The sequence below is a fragment of the Lithobates pipiens genome, unplaced genomic scaffold, assembly GCF_037356315.1.
Source record: "Lithobates pipiens isolate NorthernLeopardFrog02 unplaced genomic scaffold, aLitPip1_a1.2 Scaffold_125, whole genome shotgun sequence".
NCBI classification, from domain to species: domain Eukaryota; kingdom Metazoa; phylum Chordata; class Amphibia; order Anura; family Ranidae; genus Lithobates; species Lithobates pipiens.
The window spans coordinates 62,051-82,616 of NW_027507713.1; the positions used below are offsets into that span (position 1 = coordinate 62,051).

At 49.2% G+C, this 20,566-nt stretch overlaps 1 protein-coding gene across 2 annotated transcripts; it reads right to left on the reverse strand.

Moving 5' to 3' along the window:
- Positions 1-1,919: 1,919 nt before the first annotated feature.
- Positions 1,920-9,977, reverse strand: LOC143973861 (C-type natriuretic peptide-like). Of its 2 annotated transcripts, XM_077474733.1 has the most exons (4): positions 9,719-9,977; positions 9,474-9,633; positions 3,420-3,713; positions 1,920-2,306 (listed from the first exon to the last, which is right to left on the reverse strand). In XM_077474733.1, exons 2-3 carry the CDS (start codon positions 9,561-9,563, stop codon positions 3,426-3,428), a joined length of 378 nt encoding a protein of 125 aa, XP_077330859.1. In that variant the 5' UTR covers positions 9,564-9,633; positions 9,719-9,977; the 3' UTR covers positions 1,920-2,306; positions 3,420-3,425. The 2 variants fall into 2 exon arrangements, with proteins under 2 accessions (XP_077330859.1, XP_077330858.1); XM_077474732.1 differs by having other exon boundaries at positions 9,474-9,977.
- Between the last annotated feature and the right edge of the window lie 10,589 nt (positions 9,978-20,566).

Below are 20,566 nucleotides of genomic sequence, written 5' to 3' on the forward strand. Positions count from 1 at the left end.
CTTATACCGTACACCCTGCGCCCCACACCCTTATACTACCATACACCCAGTGCCCGCACCCTCATATCGTACACCCAGTGCCCCACATCCTCATACCGTACACCCTGCGCCCCACACCCTCATACCGTACACCCAGTGCCCCACACCCTCATACCGTACACCCAGTGCCCCACACCCTCATACCATACACCCAGTGCCCCACACCCTCATACCGTACACCCAGTGCCCCACACCCTCATACCGTACACCCAGTGCCCCACACCCTCATACCGTACACCCAGAGCCCCACACCCTCATACCGTACACCCTGCGCCCCACATCCTCATACCGTACACCCAGTGCCCCACACCCTCATACCGTACACCCAGTGCCCCACACCCTCATACCGTACACCCAGTGCCCCACACCCTCATACCATACACCCAGTGCCCCACACCCTCATACCGTACACCCAGTGCCCCACACCCTCATACCGTACACCCAGTGCCCCACACCCTCATACCGTACACCCAGAGCCCCACACCCTCATACCGTACACCCTGCGCCCCACACCCTCATACCGTACACCCTGCGCCCCACATCCTCATACCGTACACCCAGTGCCCCACACCCTCATACCGTACACCCAGTGCCCCACACCCTCATACCGTACACCCAGTGCCCCACACCCTCATACCGTACACCCAGTGCCCCACACCCTCATACCGTACACCCAGTGCCCCACACCCTCATACCGTACACCCTGCGCCCCACATCCTCATACCGTACACCCAGTGCCCCACACCCTCATACCGTACACCCAGTGCCCCACACCCTCATACCGTACACCCAGTGCCCTACACCCTCATACCGTACACCCTGCCCCCCACATCCTCATACCGTACACCCAGCGCCCCACACCCTCATACCGTACACCCTGCGCCCCACATCCTCATACCGTACACCCTGCGCCCCACATCCTCATACCGTACACCCAGTGCCCCACACCCTCATACCGTACACCCTGCGCCCCACACCCTCATACCGTACACCCTGCGCCCCACATCCTCATACCGTACACCCAGTGCCCCACACCCTCATACCGTACAACCTGCGCCCCACACCCTCATACCGTACACCCTGCACCCCACACCCTCATACTGTACACCCTGCGCCCCACATCCTCATACCGTACACCCAGTGCCCCACACCCTCATACCGTACACCCTGCGCCCCACATCCTCATACCGTACACCCAGTGCCCCACACCCTCATACCGTACACCCTGCGCCCCACACCCTCATACCGAACACCCAGTGCCCCACACCCTCATACCGTACACCCTGCGCCCCACACCCTCATACCGAACACCCAGTGCCCCACACCCTCATACCGTACACCCTGCGCCCCACATCCTCATACCGTACACCCTGCGCCCCACACCCTCATACCGTACACCCAGTGCCCCCACCCTCATACCGTACACCCTGCGCCCCACATCCTCATACCGTACACCCAGTGCCCCACACCCTCATACCGTACACCCAGTGCCTCTCATACCGTACACCCTGCGTCCCACACCCTCATACCGTACACCCAGTGCCCGCACCCTTATACCGTACACCCTGCGCCCCACACCCTTATACTACCATACACCCAGTGCCCGCACCCTCATATCGTACACCCAGTGCCCCACACCCTCATACCGTACACCCAGTGCCCCACACCCTCATACCGTACACCCTGCGCCCCACAGCCTCATACCGTACACCCAGCGCCCCACACCCTCATACTACCATACACCCAGTGCCCCACACCCTCATACCATACATCCAGCACCCCACACCCTCATACCATATACCCAGCGCCAGACACCCTTACACAACCAGCAATGTAGGGGTTCAGTTCTTGGGTGAGTTGATGTACACAGATAGGTAGGATTTGGTATAAGACTTTTATTAGGACACAGACATTATAGGTGGAGTTGCACTTTATTTCCCACACCCGGTTTCTGTTGGGGTGCAAGTCGTTAGAAGATGGGGATGGGGGAAATCTCAGGATAAAATCCCACGTCACATTGCTTATAAAAACATGGCAGACAAGTCATGACTTCTGAACGATTCACCGTCCAATAAGGAACAAGAAATCCTTCACACACACAGTGCGAATTCATCAACACACAAAGCTTTTTCTCTGCCGTGTGCAGAACGCATCAGTCCGGGAGGCGCGGCACCACGGCTCGTATTGGTAGGTCACAGTTCATTGTTTGTTTCATTTATTTCTGGAGAAATCATCCCACACGGGGAGTCGTCAGAGGGGCCGCCGACCTATAGGAAGACAGACGCAGTGTCATTGGAGAGAGTTGCCCTGGTACCTTTAACCATCTCCTGTACCAATTCTACAATCTCTGACCATCTCCTGTACCAATTCTACAATCTCTGACCATCTCCTGTACCAATTCTACAATCTCTGACCATCTCCTGTACCAATTCTACAGTCTCTGACCATCTCCTGTAGCATGTCTGCAGTCTCTGACCATCTCCTGTAGCATGTCTGCAGTCTCTGACCATCTCCTGTAGCATGTCTGCAGTCCCTGACCATCTCCTTTAATATGTCTGCAGTCTCTGACCATCTAATCTAATATGTCTGCAGTCTCTGACCATCTCCTCCAGTATGTCTGCAGTCTCTGACCATCTCCTCTGATATGTCTGCAGTCTCTGAACATCTCATCTAATATGTCTGCAGTCTCTGAACATCTCCTGTAGTATAACTGCAGTCTCTGATCATCTCTAGTGCTGTGTAAACTGTTGGCGCTATATAAATCCTGTATAATAATAATATAATAATAATAATAATCTCCTGTAGCATGTCTGCAGTTTCTGACCATCTCCTAAAATAGGTCTGCAGTCTCTGACCATCTCCTGTACCAACTCTGCAGTCTGTGGCCATCTCCTGTAGTATGTTTGCAGTCTCTGACCATCTCTTGCAAACGGCCTGCAGTCTCTTACCATCTCCTGTACTATGTCTAGAGTCTCTGACCATCTCCTGTAGTATATCTGCAGTCTCTGACCATCTCCTGTACCATGTCTGCAGTCTCTGACCTTCTCTTGTACTATGTCTGCAGTCTCTGTCCATCTCCTGTAATAGCTCTGCAATCTCTGAGAATCTTCTGTGATCTGTAGTTGACTATAGTGTTACATAAACTGATTATTCTGTACGACCCCTTGGCTGCAGTCAGGCAGACTACCTCTGTTTTACAGGCTCTTTAACTTAAATAAAATTTTATTAACACAAAATTAAAAAACTTTCTGTTGAAGGATACTTCCTCAGCCTGCACAACCACGGAACAATAAACTAGTTGATAAATACTATAAACAAATGGCGGTTGTTATGTACAATGTGGTAGATAGATGGCGCAAAGCTCTGAGGATTCTCCATACCTGATGCTAACAGCCCAGCCCACTGAAAGTTCCAATCCGTTCCAGTTTCATCCCAAAACATCCACGAGAATTTCCCGATTTCTTTGTGCGCCCCCGAAACTTCTTCTGGTTGTTCATGAAATCACTGAAGAGGCGGAGCCAGGCGCGGTTAGGCGGGAGTTGGGAGGAGTCCTGAGGCACGGCTGTATCCCGGGGGCGGGGCCCGGAGATGGACGCCCCCAAATCTTCCAGACTCTCCATGAGTAGGACCTCCTCCGAGGAACTCAGGTCCTGGGATAAAAGATCGGCTAAAGACTGTGGAGGGGCAGCAGAGAATGAAAGGAGGGCAGAAAGTTGTTGGTGGGGTAGGAGAGAGAGAGTTGGAAAAAGAGATAGAGAGAGAACGTTAGATAAATAGCAAATTAGTAACAATTCAACTCAAAATTCTGTCTTTCCTTTAATTTCCTTCTATCCCTTTTTCATAGATCTCTGTATATATTTAACCCCTTCTTACCCTTATCTTTCCATCTATTTGGAGGGACAAGGTCAGTCGTATCTTCTGACTACTTCTTATTGAAGTCTATAGATCAACAATAGACTGGGGCAACGTGCGTTTTTTATGGATGGAGGCCTTGACATGGCAACGTGTGGCTTTGTATGTTTTGTTCTTTAAGGGAAACTATAGTCACCTCTGCTTGAGCTCCCTCTTTGGCACTGACATCTTCTCACTGGCTTCTTCCAGGCCTTCCTCTCAGAATCTTCGGCCTTCTTGATTGGCCAGGAAAGGATGACCTAGCCCCCGTGCATGGGAGTTAAATACTTGTGGACTCTTTCCGGTGTTGTTTAATTCTTGCCAGTGTTGGGATCAGTTGGGTCTGCTGGACAACAAGGAGTTGACTCCTTGCTGGCGGGAGGATTGGTTGTGTCTGCTGGAAAGCAAACAGTTGGCCCCTCCTTGCTGGTGGGGGGCATCAGTTAGGCCCACAGAAAAGCAAGGAGTTGACTCCTCCTTGCTGGTGGGGGCATCAGTTGTGTCCACGGGACAGCAAGGAGTTGACTCCTCCTTGCTGGTGGGGGCATCAGTTGGCTCCACAGGACAGCAAGGAGTTGACTCCTTTATGCTGGTAAGAGGATCGGTTGGGTCTACTGGACAGCAAGGAGTTGACTCCTCCTTGTTGGTGGAAGGATATGTTGGGTCTGCTAGACAGCAAGGAGTTGACACCTCCTTGTTGGTAGGGGGCATCAGTTGGGTCTACAGGACAGCAAAGAGGAGTTGACGCCTCCTTGCTGGGGAGAGGATTGGTTGGGTCCGCTGGACACAAAGGAATTCACTCATCCTTGCTGCTGGGGGATCAGTTGGGTCCCCGGGACAGCAGGAGTTGACTCATCCTTACTGGTGAGGTATCGGTTGGGCCTGCTTGTATTATGAGTGTTCATCTTTCTCCTCCTCCTGATCCACACCATATAAAGCCAAATGAGCGTTTTTATGCCCATCATTTTTATAAAAAATACTATCAACTGATTATTTGGACACTCAGCCCCTATTTACGCTTGAGTGTGAGCCTTTTAGGCAACTTTTGAGCATTTTCAGCCAATGAAAAGCTACTAGGAGAAAAAGCAAGCATTATGACCCATATTTTGTCTTTTTTTCCAGGATCTCCAATTGAAGTCTATAGGGGCCAAGACCACAAAAATCTCACCTACTTTTTTGACCTTTGAGTGACAAGCTTCAAGTGATGGTTGTTAACGGGAATCACAATTTTGAGCATTGACACACTTCGGGAAACAAATTTCAAATCGCTGTGGGGTGAACGGGGTCACAATGAGACTATTGACTAACTACTTTGGGTTCTTTGTTAGCTCCAGTGGTCCAGGTCCTCTCCTTGTGTCTCCTAATATCTTCTTATGCATGGGAATAGGACTAGGGTTCATTATCTGGTTGTTCTTCTGTATACATACATATATACATACATACATACATATATATATATTATATATATATACATACATATATATATATATATATATATATATATATATATATATATATATATATATCCTCTCCACATTTCCTAATCAAGCAGATCTTCTGATCTAGGAAAAGTGTTGAATATTACCCCCACCCCACTGCATGGAAAGACCCTGTGTGTGCCGGAATGTAGAGATATGGAAACTTTCTGTAGTAATTGTTGCTCCTCATACTGTCTTTAGACCCCAATCAAGCATTTTTTCTTTTATATTTTTGAAAACGTAAAAAAAAAAATATTTTTTTCAGTTGCTCTATGATGTATAGAATGTATATTATTAAGAAAAATCCATCTTGCACCTTTTTACTGCCTTGAAAAGGGAGCACGGCCAGCGCAGATACCGTTAAAATCTAAAAGAAAAACCCAAAAAGATAGTGGCCTCCAGTCTTCACCGAGATCTTCGGTGTCACAATAACACGGCTTGTGCAAATAAAAGTATAAAAGCCGACAATTCAGAGACAATGAGGTCCCCTCTGTAGGGGTGGTGTCTGTGAAAATGTCGGAAGGGTTTATATATGTGTTTGCTCACATTGTTACTACAAGTCAGACCTCAGTAAAATCTGGAGGACGCGATCTTCTGGTGCATTGGCCGTTTCTTTCCCCCAAAAAATTTATCAACAGGAAAGTCCTGGAATCCGTTCTAATGGTGATCCCGTATTCATACAGGATCTGGTGCCGCGATCATTCCAGGAATACGATCTACAGATCACCGATATATCTCACCTTCACACTGTACAATCTCACTATTAATAACTGGATCCATATCTCCGACTGTATGATACAATGTATAATTCATAGAACACAATAGATCTGCCTCACCTATACATCATACAAGCTCACTCATGCAATCCCGAAAAGATACAATGTATCAAATACGTCAGCCTCATATTATTTTATCTCAACAATAGAATACGTCAGCCTCACATTCATATTATTTTATCTCAGTGATAGGATATGTCAGCCTCACCTTTCTATTATTTTATCTCAGCACTCCTACCTGTAGCCATATTTAGGACTTATGATATGTGAAATGCAACCCCTCCGAAAAGTTACAATGTATAATTAATATGATAAAATGTCCGCCCCTTCTTTCTACTATTTTATCTCAGCAATAGATCATGTCAGCCTCACCTTTCTATTATTTTCTATTATTATTTATTGATATTTATAATAATTTTTATTGATAATAATATGTATTATTTCCATTATTTATAAAAATGTACAAAATATTATAAATTTTTTACTATATTATTATTAAATTATTATACAATTTATCATTTATATTTATGATAATATTCATTATTTATTTCTATTATTTATTATTATTTCTATCAATCTATTGTTATTCTTTCCGTTATTTCATCTCAGCACTCCTAGCTGTATCCCCATAATTAGGACTCATGATATGTGAAATGTAACCCCCCAAAAAGTTACAATGTATAATACATAGAATATCACATCTATCCCATCTTTATATTATTTTATCTCAGCTTTTTTTTAACTGGATCAATTTTTTCAGATTCATCATACAAGAAGTGTACCCCAGAAAGGATACAATGTATAATAATTCAAAGAGGTCTGCCTCACCTTCATATTATTTTATCTCAGCAATAGAATACATCTGCCTCACCTTCATATTATTTTATCTCAGCGATAGAATACATCTGCCTCACCTTCATATTATTTTATCTCAGCGATAGAAAATATCAGCCTCACCTTTTTCTATTATTTTATTATATATATATATATATATATATATATATATATATATATATATATATATATATATATATAATAGCTGTACCCATATTTAGGACTTATGATATGTGAAATACAACCCCCCGAAAAGTTATAATGTGTAATTAATATAATAAAATGTCTGCCCCTTCTTTCCACTATTTTATCTCAGCAATAGATCATGTCAGCCTCACCTTTCTATTATTTTTTTTATTATTATTTTCTATTATTTATTGATATTTATAATAATTTTATTGATAATAATATGTATTATTTCTATTATTTATAAAAATTTACTAAATATTATAACATTTTTACTATATTATTATGAAATTATTATACAATTTATCATTTCTATTTATAATAATATTCATTATTTATTTCTATTATTTCTATCATTCTATTGTTATTCTTTGCGTTATTTCATCTCAGCACTCCTAGCTGTACCCCATAATTAGGACTCATGATATGTTAAATGTAACCCCCCCCCAAAAAGTTACAATGTATTATAATACATAGAATATGACATCAGTTCCCACCTTTATATTATTTTATCTCAGCAGTTTTTAACCGGATCCATTTTTCAGACTCATCATACAAGAAGTGTTACCCAGAAAGGATAAAATGTATGCCCTTCATATTATTTTATCTCAGCGATAGAATAAGTCAGCCTCACCTCTTCATATTATTTTATCTCAGCAATAGAATACGTCAGCCTCACCTTCATATTATTTTATCTCAGCGAAATAATACGTCTGCCTCACCTTCATATTATTTTATCTCAGCAATAGAATACATCTACCTCACCTTCATATTATTTTATCTCAGCAATAGAATACATCTACCTCACCTTCATATTATTTTATCTCAGCAATAGAATACATCTACCTCACCTTCATATTATTTTATCTCAGTAATAGAATGCATCTGTCTCACCTTCATATTATTTTATCTCAGTAATAGAATGCATCTGTCTCACCTTCATATTATTTTATCTCAGTAATAGAATGCATCTGTCTCACCTTCATATTATTTTATCTCAGTAATAGAATGCATCTGTCTCACCTTCATATTATTTTATCTCAGCGATAGAATAAGTCAGCCTCACCTTTCTATTATTTTATCTCAGCTATAGAATACGTCTGCCTCACCTCTTCATATTATTTTATCTCAGCGACAGAATAAGTCAGCCTCACCTTTCTATTATTTTATCTCAGCTATAGAATACGTCTGCCTCACCTTCATATTATTTTATCTTGGCAATAGAATATGTCTGCCTCACCTCTTCATATTATTTTACCTCAGCAATAGAATAAGTCTGCCTCACCCTCATATTATTTTATCTCAAGATGCAATGTATAACACATAGAATATGATGTCTGCTTTACCTTTATATGGTTTTATCTCAGCATTAATAACTGGATCCAATCTTCAGACTCATGACAAAAAGAGTGTAAACCAGGAGAAATACAATGCCTATTAAATATAATATGACGTCTGCCCCGCCACCTGTATCTGATTTTATCTCAGCTCTCCTGGCTGTCCCCATATGTTACAATGTATAATAAAAGAATACGATGTCTGCCCCACCTGTATATGATTTTATCTCAGCGCTCCTAACTATTCCCATATATTACAATGTATAATAAAAGAATACGATGTCTGCCCCACCTGTATCTGATTTTATCTCAGCGCTCCTAGCTATCCCCATATATTACAATGTATAATAATAGAATACGATTTCTGCACCACCTGTATATGATTTTATCTCAGCGCCCCTAGCTATCCCCATATGTTACAATGTATAATAAAAGAATACGATGTCTGCCCCACCTGTATATGATTTTATCTCAGCGCCCCTAGCTATCCCCATATGTTACAATGTATAATAAAAGAATACGATGTCTGCCCCACCTGTATATGATTTTATCTCAGCGCCCCTAGCTGTCCCCATATGTTACAATGTATAATAAAAGAATACGATGTCTGCCCCACCTGTATATGATTTTATCTCAGCGCCTCTAGCTATCCCCATATGTTACAATGTATAATAAAAGAATACGATGTCTGCCCCACCTGTATATGATTTTATCTCAGCGCCCCTAGCTGTCCCCATATGTTACAATGTATAATAAAAGAATACGATGTCTGCCCCACCTGTATATGGTTTTATCTCAGCGCTCCTATATGTTACAATATATAAAAAAAGAAGACGATTTTTGTCCCACCTGTATATGGTTTTATCTCAGCGCCCCTAGCTGTCCCCCATATGTTACAATGTATAATAAAATAATAAAATGCCCGCCTTTACCTTCAGGTGTTTGAGTTGTGGGGACGGACGTCCGGATACCCCGACGATCAGTAGGGTCACCAGGGTCAGCGCTGACACTCCTCCCATCATTTTTTGGGGTGATATATGAGATTTGGGGGTTTTCAGTGGCCCTCTGGTCTCAGCAGGGTCAGTCAGGAAGGTAAGGTTCAGATTTTGGTTTTTTTTTTCGGTAGATTTGGGGGGTTTTCAGTGGCCCTCTGGTCTCAGCAGGGTCAGTCGGGAAGGTAAGGTTCAGATTTGGGGGGGGTTTTCGGTAGATTTGGGGGTTTTCAGTGGCCCTCTGGTCTCAGCAGGGTCAGTCGGGAAGGTAAGGTTCAGATTTGGGGGTTTTTTCGGTAGATTTGGGGGTTTTTTAGTGGCCCTCTAGTCTCAGCAGGGTCAGTCGGGATTAGGAAGTTGCGTTCAGTTTCAGGATTTGCTCGGTTTCAGTATGTCTGTCCTGATTTCAGGACTGGTCAGTTCTGAGTGGTGCCGGCAGTGCGGGTATATATAAAGGAGGATGGGGAGAGGGGGGCTGTTTTATTATAGATGGAGGAGGGAGGGTTACCCCGGGAGACCCCCTCTTCTTATTATAGGAATGTCACCCCTCCCCAGCAGACATCACTGACAACGGAGGGCAGTATAATGGTACAGGAGGAGATGTAATGTACCAGCATCTGTATAGGAGGAGATATACATCCATCTACAGGGCACAGTATACAGTGATGGTGTGTCAGTACATAGACATCTCTATATACAGCGCCTTGAAAAAGTATTCATACCCCTTGAAATTTCCCACATTTTGTCATGTTACAACCAAAAACGTAAATGTATTTTATTGGGATTTTATGTGATAGACCAACACAAAGTGGCACATAATTGTGAAGTGGAAGGAAAATGATAAATGGTTTTCAACATTTTTTTTACAAATAAATACGTGAAAAGTGTGGGGTACATTTGTATTCAGCCCCCTTTACTCTGATACCCCTAACTAAAATCTAGTGGAACCAATTGCCTTCAGAAGTCACCTAATTAGTAAATAGAGTCCACCTGTGTGTAATTTAATCTCGGTATAAATACAGCTGTTCTGTGAAGCCCTCAGAGGTTAGTTAGGGAACCTTAGTGAACAAACAGCATCATGAAGGCCAAGGAACACACCAGACAGGTCAGGGATAAAGTTGTGGAGAAGTATAAAGCAGGGATAGGTTATAAAAAAAATATCCCAAGCTTTGAACATCTCACGGAGCTCTGTTCAATCCATCATCACCCGAAAATGGAAAGAATATGGCACAACCACAAACCTACCAGGACATGGCCGTCCACCTAAACTGAGCGGCCGGGCAAGGAGAGCATTCATCAGAGAAGCAGCCAAGAGGCCCATGGTAACTCTGGAGGAGCTGCAGAGATCCACAGCTCAGGGGGGAGAATCTGTCCACAGGACAACTATTAGTCGTCTCTCCACAAATCTGACCTTTATGGAAGAGTGACAAGAAGAAAGACATTGGTGAAAGAAAGTCCTGTTTGTAGTTTGCGAGAAGCCATGTGGAGGACACAGCAAACATGTGGAAGAAGGTGCTCTGGTCAGATGAGACCAAAACTGAACTTTTTGGCCTAAAAGCAAAACGCTATGTGTGGCGGAAAACTAATGCCGCGTACACACGGGCGGACTGTATGGCGTACTTAGTTCGTCATACAATCCGACGGACAGTCCGTTGTACTTTCGACTGAACGGACTTGACCACACACGGATGCACAAACAGTCCGTCGAAAGCTTGCGCGATGACGTGTACAGCACGTACGACGGGACTAGAAATAGGAAGTCCAATACACAGCAAAGCACCCTTCCGCCGTGTAAATCCTTTCTGGGCATGCGCCATTCTTAGTCCGTCGAACTAGCCTACTCACGAGCGGACTGTCCGCTGAAACCAAAGTACGACGGACAGAATTTCGAAAAATTCGAAATACTTAGTACGCCAGACTGCACGCTGAAAAAGTCCGCTGAAGCCCACACACGAGCGGACTGTCCGCTGAAATGTGTTTAGACGGACTAAGTACGCCATACAGTCCACCCGTGTGTACGCGGCATAACACTGGCACATCACCCTGAACACACCATCCCCACCATGAACATGGTGGTGGCAGCATCATGTTGTGGAGATGCTTTTCTTAAGCAGGGACAGGGAAGCTGGTCAGAGTTGATGTGAAGATGGATGGAGCCAAATACAGGGCAATCTTAGAAGAAAACCTGTTATGCCCCGTACACACGAGCGGACTTTTCGACATCCAAACTCCGACGGACTGAGTCCGGCGGACTATCCGCTCGTGTGTGGGCTGCAACGGACTTTAGCTTCGCAAAAGTCTGACGGACTTTAGAAATGAAGCATGCTTCAAATTTTCCCGACGGAACTCCGCCGGACCCGGTCCCCTTCGAAAAATTCGCTCGTGTGTGTGCTACTCCGACGGACTAAAACCGTCGCTAGGGCAGCTATTGGCTACTGTCTATGAACTTCCTACGTCGAATCCAGTCGTACGTCATCACGTTCGACTCCGTCGGAGTTTGGTGTGATGGTGTGTGGTCAAGTCCGTTCGGTCGAAAAGTCCGCCAGAACTCCGGCGGAACTCCGCTAGAACTCCGTCGGAAGTCTGTCAGACTTAATCCCTCTCGTGTGTACGGGGCATTAGAGTCTGCAAAAGACTTGAGACCGGGGCGGAGGTTCACCTTCCGGGAGGGCAACAACCCGAAACATACAGCCAGAGCTACAATGGAATGGTTTAGATCAAAGCGGTGTGTCGGTTAGTGCCCCCTGTACAGGGAGAGTGGTGTGTCGGTTAGTGTCCCCCCTACAGAGTGATTTCGGTGTGTCGCTTAGTACCCTCTGTACAGAGCGATTTCGGTGTGTCCGTTAGTGCCCCCTGTAGAAAGGTATTTCGGTGTGCCTGTTAGTGCCCCCTGTAGAAAGGTATTTCGGTGTGTTGGTTAGTGCCCCCTGTAGAAAGGTATTTAGATGTGTCAGTTAGTGACCCCTGTACAGAGGTATTTCGGTGTGTTGGTTAGTGCCCCCTGTACAGGGGGATTTCGGTGTGCCGGTTAGTGCCCCCTGTACAGAGGGATTTTGGTGTGTCGGTTACTGCCCCCTGTAGATAGGTATTTCGATGTGTCAGTTAGTGCCCCCTGTACAGAGGTATTTCGGTGTGTCGGTTAGTGCCCCTGTACAGACGTATTTCGGTGTGTGTGCGTTAGTGCCCCCTGTACAGACAGAGGGATTTTGGTGTGTCCGTTAGTGACCCCTGTACGGAGGTATTTCGGTGCGTCGGTTAGTGCCCCCTGTACAGAGGGATTTCGGTGTGTTGGTTAGTGCCCCCTGTACGAAGGGATTTCGGTGTGTCGGTTAGTGACCCCTGTACAGAGGGATTTCGGTGTGTTGGTTAGTGACCCCTGTATAGAGGGATTTCGGTGTGTCGGTTAGTGCCCCCTGTAGAAAGGTATTTAGATGTGTCAGTTAGTGACCCCTGTACAGAGGTATTTCGGTGTGTTGGTTAGTGCCCCCTGTACAGGGGGATTTCGGTGTGCCGGTTAGTGCCCCCTGTACGGAGGGTTTTCGGTGTGTCGGTTAGTGCCCCCTGTACAGAGGGATTTTGGTGTGTCGGTTACTGCCCCCTGTAGAAAGGTATTTCGATGTGTCAGTTAGTGCCCCTGTACAGACGTATTTCGGTGTGTGTGCGTTAGTGCCCCCTGTACAGACAGAGGGATTTTGGTGTGTCCGTTAGTGACCCCTGTACGGAGGTATTTCGGTGTGTCGGTTAGTGCCCCCTGTACAGAGGGATTTCGGTGTGTTGGTTAGTGCCCCCTGTACGAAGGGATTTCGGTGTGTCGGTTAGTGACCCCTGTACAGAGGGATTTCGGTGTGTTGGTTAGTGACCCCTGTACAGAGGGATTTCGTTGTGTTGGTTAGTGCCCCCTGTACGGAGGGATTTCGGTGTGTTGGTTAGTGACCCCTGTACAGAGGGATTTCGTTGTGTTGGTTAGTGCCCCCTGTACAGAGGGATTTCGGTGTGTTGGTTAGTGCCCCCTGTACGGAGGGATTTCGGTGTGTTGGTTAGTGCCCCACTGTACGGAGGGATTTCGGTGTGTTGGTTAGTGCCCCCTGTATGGAGGGATTTCGGTGTGTCGGTTAGTGCCCCCTATAGAAAGGGATTTCTGTGTGTCGGTTAGTGCCCCATGTAAAGAGTGATTTTGGTGTGTCAGTTAGTGCCCTCTGCGCAGAGGGATTTCGGTGTGACGGTTAGTGATCCCTGTACAGAGGGATTTTGGTGTGTTGGTTAGTGCCCCCTGTACGGAGGGATTTCGGTGTGACGGTTAGTGCCCACTGTACAGAGGGATTTCGGTGTGTCGGTTAGTGATCCCTGTACAGAGGGATTTCGGTGTGTTGGTTAGTGCCCCCTGTACGGAGGGATTTCGGTGCGACGGTTTGTGCCCCCTGTACAGAGGGATTTCGGTGTGTCAGTAGACAGTGACGTGGGGTGTCTATTTTGGTGCTTTCCACCCACACATCCCCCCCCCCCCGTCCCTCTATTATCTCGGTTCTCATTAATTAATGAGGATAATCCCCGATAATCCCTCTATTGATCACCGCGGAGACACTGGGCGGGGGAGGAGAACCGTGGATGGGGGATTATTGTCTGTACTTCGGGAATGTCTGATCAATGACAAACCTAAAGGGGAACTCTGATTATGGCATGGAACCAGCCTGTGAGCCGATCATCTACTGCAGGAATCCTATGATGGGATTGGATGTGATGTGAGCACACACAGGCAGATTTCATTGCTATCGGAGAAGATGGGGTACCTGGATTGTATGTGGCCAGATCTGGGGATTGGTTATACTGGAGACTGACAACCAGTACAAAGCCTTCCATTACCAACTGTTGACTGTATAGGAAGGGGTCGGTAAGCGAGGGGTTTACCTCTATTGTTCTCATGGTGACCATACACTATACAATCTGATTGTACAATCTCTTCTATGGTGACCATACCGTACAATCTCCTTTTCGATCTTCCATATGCAGTGCAAGGACCTGATTTGATACACATTGAACAGATTGTTTAGATGTGTCCCCATTAAGGCTTTTCCCTACATTACATGCAGTTTCAGCACAGCCCTTTTCACGTTTGGTGGCAGGCAGCCGATGAGTAGATGGTGAGCACAGCCCTTTTCACGTTTGGTGGCGGGCAGCCGATGGGTAGATGATGAGCACAGCTCTTTTCACTTTTGTTGGCGGGCAGCCGAAGGTTAGATGGTGAGCACAGCCCTTTTCACTTTTGGTGGCGGACAGCCGATGGGTGAGCACAGCCCTTCTCACTTTTGGTGGCGGGCAGCCGATGGGTGAGCACAGCCCTTCTCACTTTTGGTGGCGGGCAGCCGATGGGTGAGCCCAGCCCTTCTCAATTTTGGTGGCAGGCAGCCGATGGGTGAGCACAGCCCTTCTCACTTTTGGTGGCAGGCAGCCGATGGATGAGCACAGCCCTTCTCACTTTTGGTGGCGGGCACCCAATGGGCAGATGGGTGAGTACAGCCCTTTTCACTTCTGGTGGCGGGCAGACGATGGGTAGATTGTGAGCACAGCCCTTTTCACTTTTGGTGGCAGGCAGCCAATGGGTAGATGGTGAGCACAGCCCTTTTCACCTTTGGTGGTGGGCAGCCGATGGGTAGATGGGTGAGCACAGCCCTTTTCACTTTTGGTGGTGGGCAGCCAATGGGTAGATGGGTGAGCACAGCCCTTTTCACTTTTGGTGGTGGGCAGCCAATGGGTAGATGGGTGAGCACAGCCCTTTTATCTTTTGGTAGTGGGTAGGCGATGGGTAGATGGGTGAGCACAGCCCTTTTCACTTTTGGTATTGGGCAGGCGATGGGTAGATGGGTGAGCACAGCCCTTTTCACTTTTGGAGGAGAGACAGATGACACTGTTTTGTGGGGGAGGACAGAGGACACTAAAGTGGGGGAGGGTGAGGTGAAGGGGGCAGAGGACACCACTGTGGGTGACGGCACAGGACTCTTCTATAGGGGGAAGAGGACAATACTGTAGGGGGGGAAGTGATGTGAAGGGGATAGAGGACACTTGCATGGGGGGGGGGGGGGAGGATACTGCTATGGGCATGCAGAGGACACTACTGTGGGGGGGGGGGTGTAAACTGAACAGAGGACACTGGGTGGGTTGATGTGAAAGGGGACTAAGGACACTGCTATTGGGGGGGGAGCACACCACTATTTGGGGGGCAGAGGACACTACAGTGGGGGGATGTGAAGGGAGGCAGAGGACACTACAGTTCTACAGTGGGGGGTGGGTGATGTAAAGGGGGGCATAGGACACTTGTATTGGGGGGGGGGGCACGGGACACTGCGATCTGGGCAAAATACACTACTGTGTGGAGGGGGTGATGCACAAAGGGGACAGAAGACACTGTTGGATAGGAGGGGACAGAGGACACTGCTATGGGGGGGGGGGGAGCAGAAGACTCTATGATGTGAAAGGGGACAAAGGACACTGCTATTGGGGTGGTGGCACAGGGCACTGCTATTGGTGGGGGGATGTGTAGAGGATACTGCTATGAGGGGGTGAGAGACGTAAAGGGGACAGAGGACACTTGTATGGGGGGGCAGAGGACACTACTGTGTGTGTGTGGGGGGTAATATGAAGGGGACAGAAGACACTTGTATGGGGTGGAGGATAAAGGGCACTGCTATGGGGGGGGGGGCTGAGGACACTACTGTGGGGGGAAGTGATGTTAAGGTGAGAAAGGACACTGCTAAGGGAGCTCAGATGTGAAAGGGGACAAAGGCACTGCTGTTGGGGGGGCAGAGGACACTACAGTGCTGCAGTGGGGTTGAGTGAAGTGAAGGGGACAGAGGACACTTGTATTGGGGGGGGGTGGCGGCACAGGACAATGCTATCGGGGCAAAATACCCTACTGTGTGTGTGTGGGGGGGGGGATGTAAAGGGGACAGAGGACACTGTTATGGGGGGGGGGATAAGAGGACACTACTGTGGGGGGGGGGTGTAAAGTGAACAGAGGACACTGGGGGGGTTGATGTGAAAGGGGACAAAGACACTGCTATTGGGGGGCAGAGGACACTACTGTACGGCAGTGGGGTTGAGTGATGTGAAGGGGACAGAGGACACTTGTATTGGGGGGGGGGACACTGCGATCGGGGCAAAATACACTACTGTGTGGAGGGGACAGAAGACACTGTTGGATAGGATGTGAAAGGGGACAAAGGACACTGCTATTGGGGTGGTGGCACAGGACACTGCTATTGGTGGGGGGATGTGTAGAGGATACTGCTATGAGGGGGTGAGAGATGTAAAGGGGGCAGAGGTTACTTCTGTGTGTGTGTGTGTGTGTGTGTGTGTGTGTGTGTGTGGGGGGGGGGTGTGTGTGTGGGGGGGGGTGATGTGAAGGGGACAGAGGACACTTGTATGGGGGGGGGGGGGCACAGGACACTGCTGTATGGAGGGGGGTGATGTAACGAGGACAGATGACACTGTTGGATAGGAGGGGGCAGAGGACACTGTTGGATAGGAGGGGGCAGAGGACACTGTTGGATAGGAGGGGGCAGAGGATACTGTTATGGGTGGGGCGATGTGAAAGGAGACAAAGGACACTGCTATTGGGGTGGTGGCACAGGACACTGCTATTGGTGGGGGGATGTGGAGGGGTGGAGGATCCTCTTATGAGGGGGGGCAGTTCTACAGTGGGGGGCGGGTGATGGAAAGGGTGCAGAGGACATTTGTATTGGGGGGGCACAGGACTCTGCTGGGGGGGCAGAAAACGCTAATATCTGGGGGGGGGGGGGGTTATGTGAAGGGGACAGAGGACACTTGTAGGGGGGTGGGGCAGAGGACACTACTGTGGGGGGGGGTGATGTGAAGGTGACAAAGGACACTGTTGGGGGGAGGGGACAGAGGACACTGCTAAGGGGGGCATATGTGAAAGGGGACAAAGGACACTGCTATGGGGGAGGGGGGGGGTGACACTATGGTGCTGCAGTAGGGAGTGGGTGATGTGAAGGGGCAAAGGACTCTACTGTGGGTGGGGACAGAGTACATTGCTCTGGGGGTGGCTTATGTGAAGGGGCAGAGGACACTACTGGTGAGGGGGGGGGGGGGGCGAGGACACTACTGGGGGGGCAGAGGAAACTACTGGGGGGGGCGAGGACACTACTGGGGGGGCAGAGGACACTACTGGGGGGTACAGGAAACTACTGGGGGGGGCGAGGACACACTGGGGGGGCAGAGGAAACTACTGGGGAGCGAGGACACTACTGGGGGGCGAGGACACACTGGGGGGCAGAGGAAACGACTGTGGGGGCAGAGGACACTACTGGGGGGGGCAAGGACACTACTGGGGGGTGGCAGAGGACACTACTGTGGGGGGGGTGTAAAGTGGACAGAGGACACTGGGTGGGTTGATGTGAAAGGAGACTAAGGACACTGCTATTGGGGGGGGAGCACGGCACACCACTATTTCGGGGGCAGAGGACACTACAGTGGGGGGATGTGAAGGAAGGCAGAGGACTTTACTGTGGGTTAGGGGGCAGAGTACACTTGTATTGGGGGGCACAGGACACTACTGTGGTGGTGGGTGTGTGGTGGGGGGGGGGGGGCGATGTGAAAGAGGACACCACTATGTGTGTGTGTGCGTGTGTCTGGGGAGGGGGCTGAATGATGTGAAGGGGACAGAGGACACTACTGTGCTACAGCGGGGTGGGTGATGTGAAGGGGCTGAGGACGCTAGTATAGGTGGGGGGGGTTGATGTGAAAGGGGACAAAGTACACTGCTATTAGAGGGGCAGAGGCCACTACAATGAGGGGGGATGTGAAATGGCAGCGGACACTGCTATGAGGGTGGGGTGGGGCAGAGGACACTACAGTGGTTTGGGGGGGGGGGGGTTTGATGTGAAAGGGGACAGAAGACACTTCTGTGGGTGGGGGTGGGCACAGTACAATGGAGGGTGGAGGGGATGTGAAGGGTACAGAGGACACCTGTATTAGGGAGGCAGAGGGCACTACTGTGTGTGTGTGTGTGAGGGGGGGGAGGGGTGATGTGAAGGGCACAGAGGACCCTTCTGTGGGTGGGGGGGAGGGCACAGGGGAGTGGAGGTGATGTGAAGGGTACTTGTATTGGGGAGGCAGAGGGCACAGAGGGGTGGGGGATGTGAAGGGGCAGTGGATACTGCTATGGGGGGAGGGCAGAGGACACTACAGTTCTACAGTGGGGGGTGGGTGATGTAAAGGGGGGCAGAGGACACTACTGTGGGTCGCCAGAGTACACTTGTATTGGGGGGCACAAAACACTACTGGGGGGGGGGGGGGGTGATGTGAAGAGGACACTACTGTACTGCAGTGGGGTTGAGTGATGTGAAGGGGACAGAGGACACTTGTATTGGGGGGGGGGAGGGGGCACGGGACACTGCGATCAGGGCAAAATACACTACTGTGTGGAGGGGGTGATGCAAAGGGGACAGAAGACACTGTTGGATAGGAGGGGACAGAGGACACTGCTATGGGGGGGGGGGGGGGGGGGAGCAGAAGACTCTAGGATGTGCAAGGGGACAAAGGACACTGCTAATGGGGTGGTGGCACAGGACACTGCTATTGGTGGGGGGATGTGTAGAGGATACTGCTATGAGGGGGTGAGAGATGTAAAGGGGACAGAGGTTACGTGTGTGTGTGTGTGTGTGTGTGTGTGTGTGTGTGTGTGTGTGTGGGGGGGGGATGTGAAGGGGACACTTGTATGGGGGGGCGCACAGGACACTGCTGTAAGGAGGGGGGTGATGTAAAGAGGACAGAGGACACTGTTGGATAGGAGGGGGCAGAGGATACTGTTATGGGTGGGGGGGGGGCGATGTGAAAGGAGACAAAGGACACTGCTATTGGGGTGGAGGCACAGGACGCTGCTATTGGTGGGGGGATGTGGAGGGGTGGAGGATACTGCTATGAGGGGGGGCAGTTCTACAGTGGGGGGCGGGTGATGGAAAGGGGGCAGAGGACATTTGTATTGGGGGGCACAGGACTCTGTTGCGGGGGCAGAAAATGCTAATATCTGGGGGGGGGGGGGGTGTGAAGGGGACAGAGGACACTTGTAGGGGGGTGGGGCAGAGGACACTACTGTGGGGGGGGTGATGTGAAGGTGACAAAGGACACTGTTGGGGGGAGGGGACAGAGGACACTGCTAAGGGGGGCATATGTGAAAGGGGACAAAGGACACTGCTATGGGGGGGGGGGGTGACACTATGGTGCTGCAGTAGGGAGTGGGTGATGTGAAGGGGCAAAGGACTCTACTGTGGGTGGGGACAGAGTACATTGCTCTGGGGGGTGGCTTATGTGAAGGGGCAGAGGACACTACTGGTGAGGGGGGGGGGGGGCGAGGACACTACTGGGGGGGCAGAGGAAACTACTGGGGGGGGGGCGAGGACACACTGGAGGGCAGAGGAAACTACTGGGGGGGTGAGGACACTACTGGGGGGGCAGAGGACACTACTGGGGGGTACAGGAAACTACTGGGGGGGCGAGGACACACTGGGGGGGCAGAGGAAACTACTGGGGAGCGAGGACACTACTGGGGGGCGAGGACACACTGGGGGGCAGAGGAAACGACTGTGGGGGCAGAGGACACTACTGGGGGGGGCAAGGACACTACTGGGGGGTGGCAGAGGACACTACTGTGGGGGGGGGTGTAAAGTGGACAGAGGACACTGGGTGGGTTGATGTGAAAGGAGACTAAGGACACTGCTATTGGGGGGGGAGCACGGCACACCACTATTTCAGGGGCAGAGGACACTACAGTGGGGGGATGTGAAGGAAGGCAGAGGACTTTACTGTGGGTTAGGGGGCAGAGTACACTTGTATTGGGGGGCACAGGACACTACTGTGGTGGTGGGTGTGTGGTGGGGGGGGGGCGATGTGAAAGAGGACACCACTATGTGTGTGTGTGCGTGTGTCTGGGGAGGGGGCTGAATGATGTGAAGGGGACAGAGGACACTACTGTGCTACAGCGGGGTGGGTGATGTGAAGGGGCTGAGGACGCTAGTATA

Coding starts and splice junctions, on each gene's coding strand:
- LOC143973861 (XM_077474733.1), bottom strand. CDS start 9,563: ATGATGGGAGGAGTGTCAGCGCTGACCCTGGTGACCCTACTGATCGTC. Junction 3,714..9,473: donor CACAACTCAAACACCTGAAG/GTAAAGGCGGGC, acceptor GCCCCTCCACAG/TCTTTAGCCGATCTTTTATC.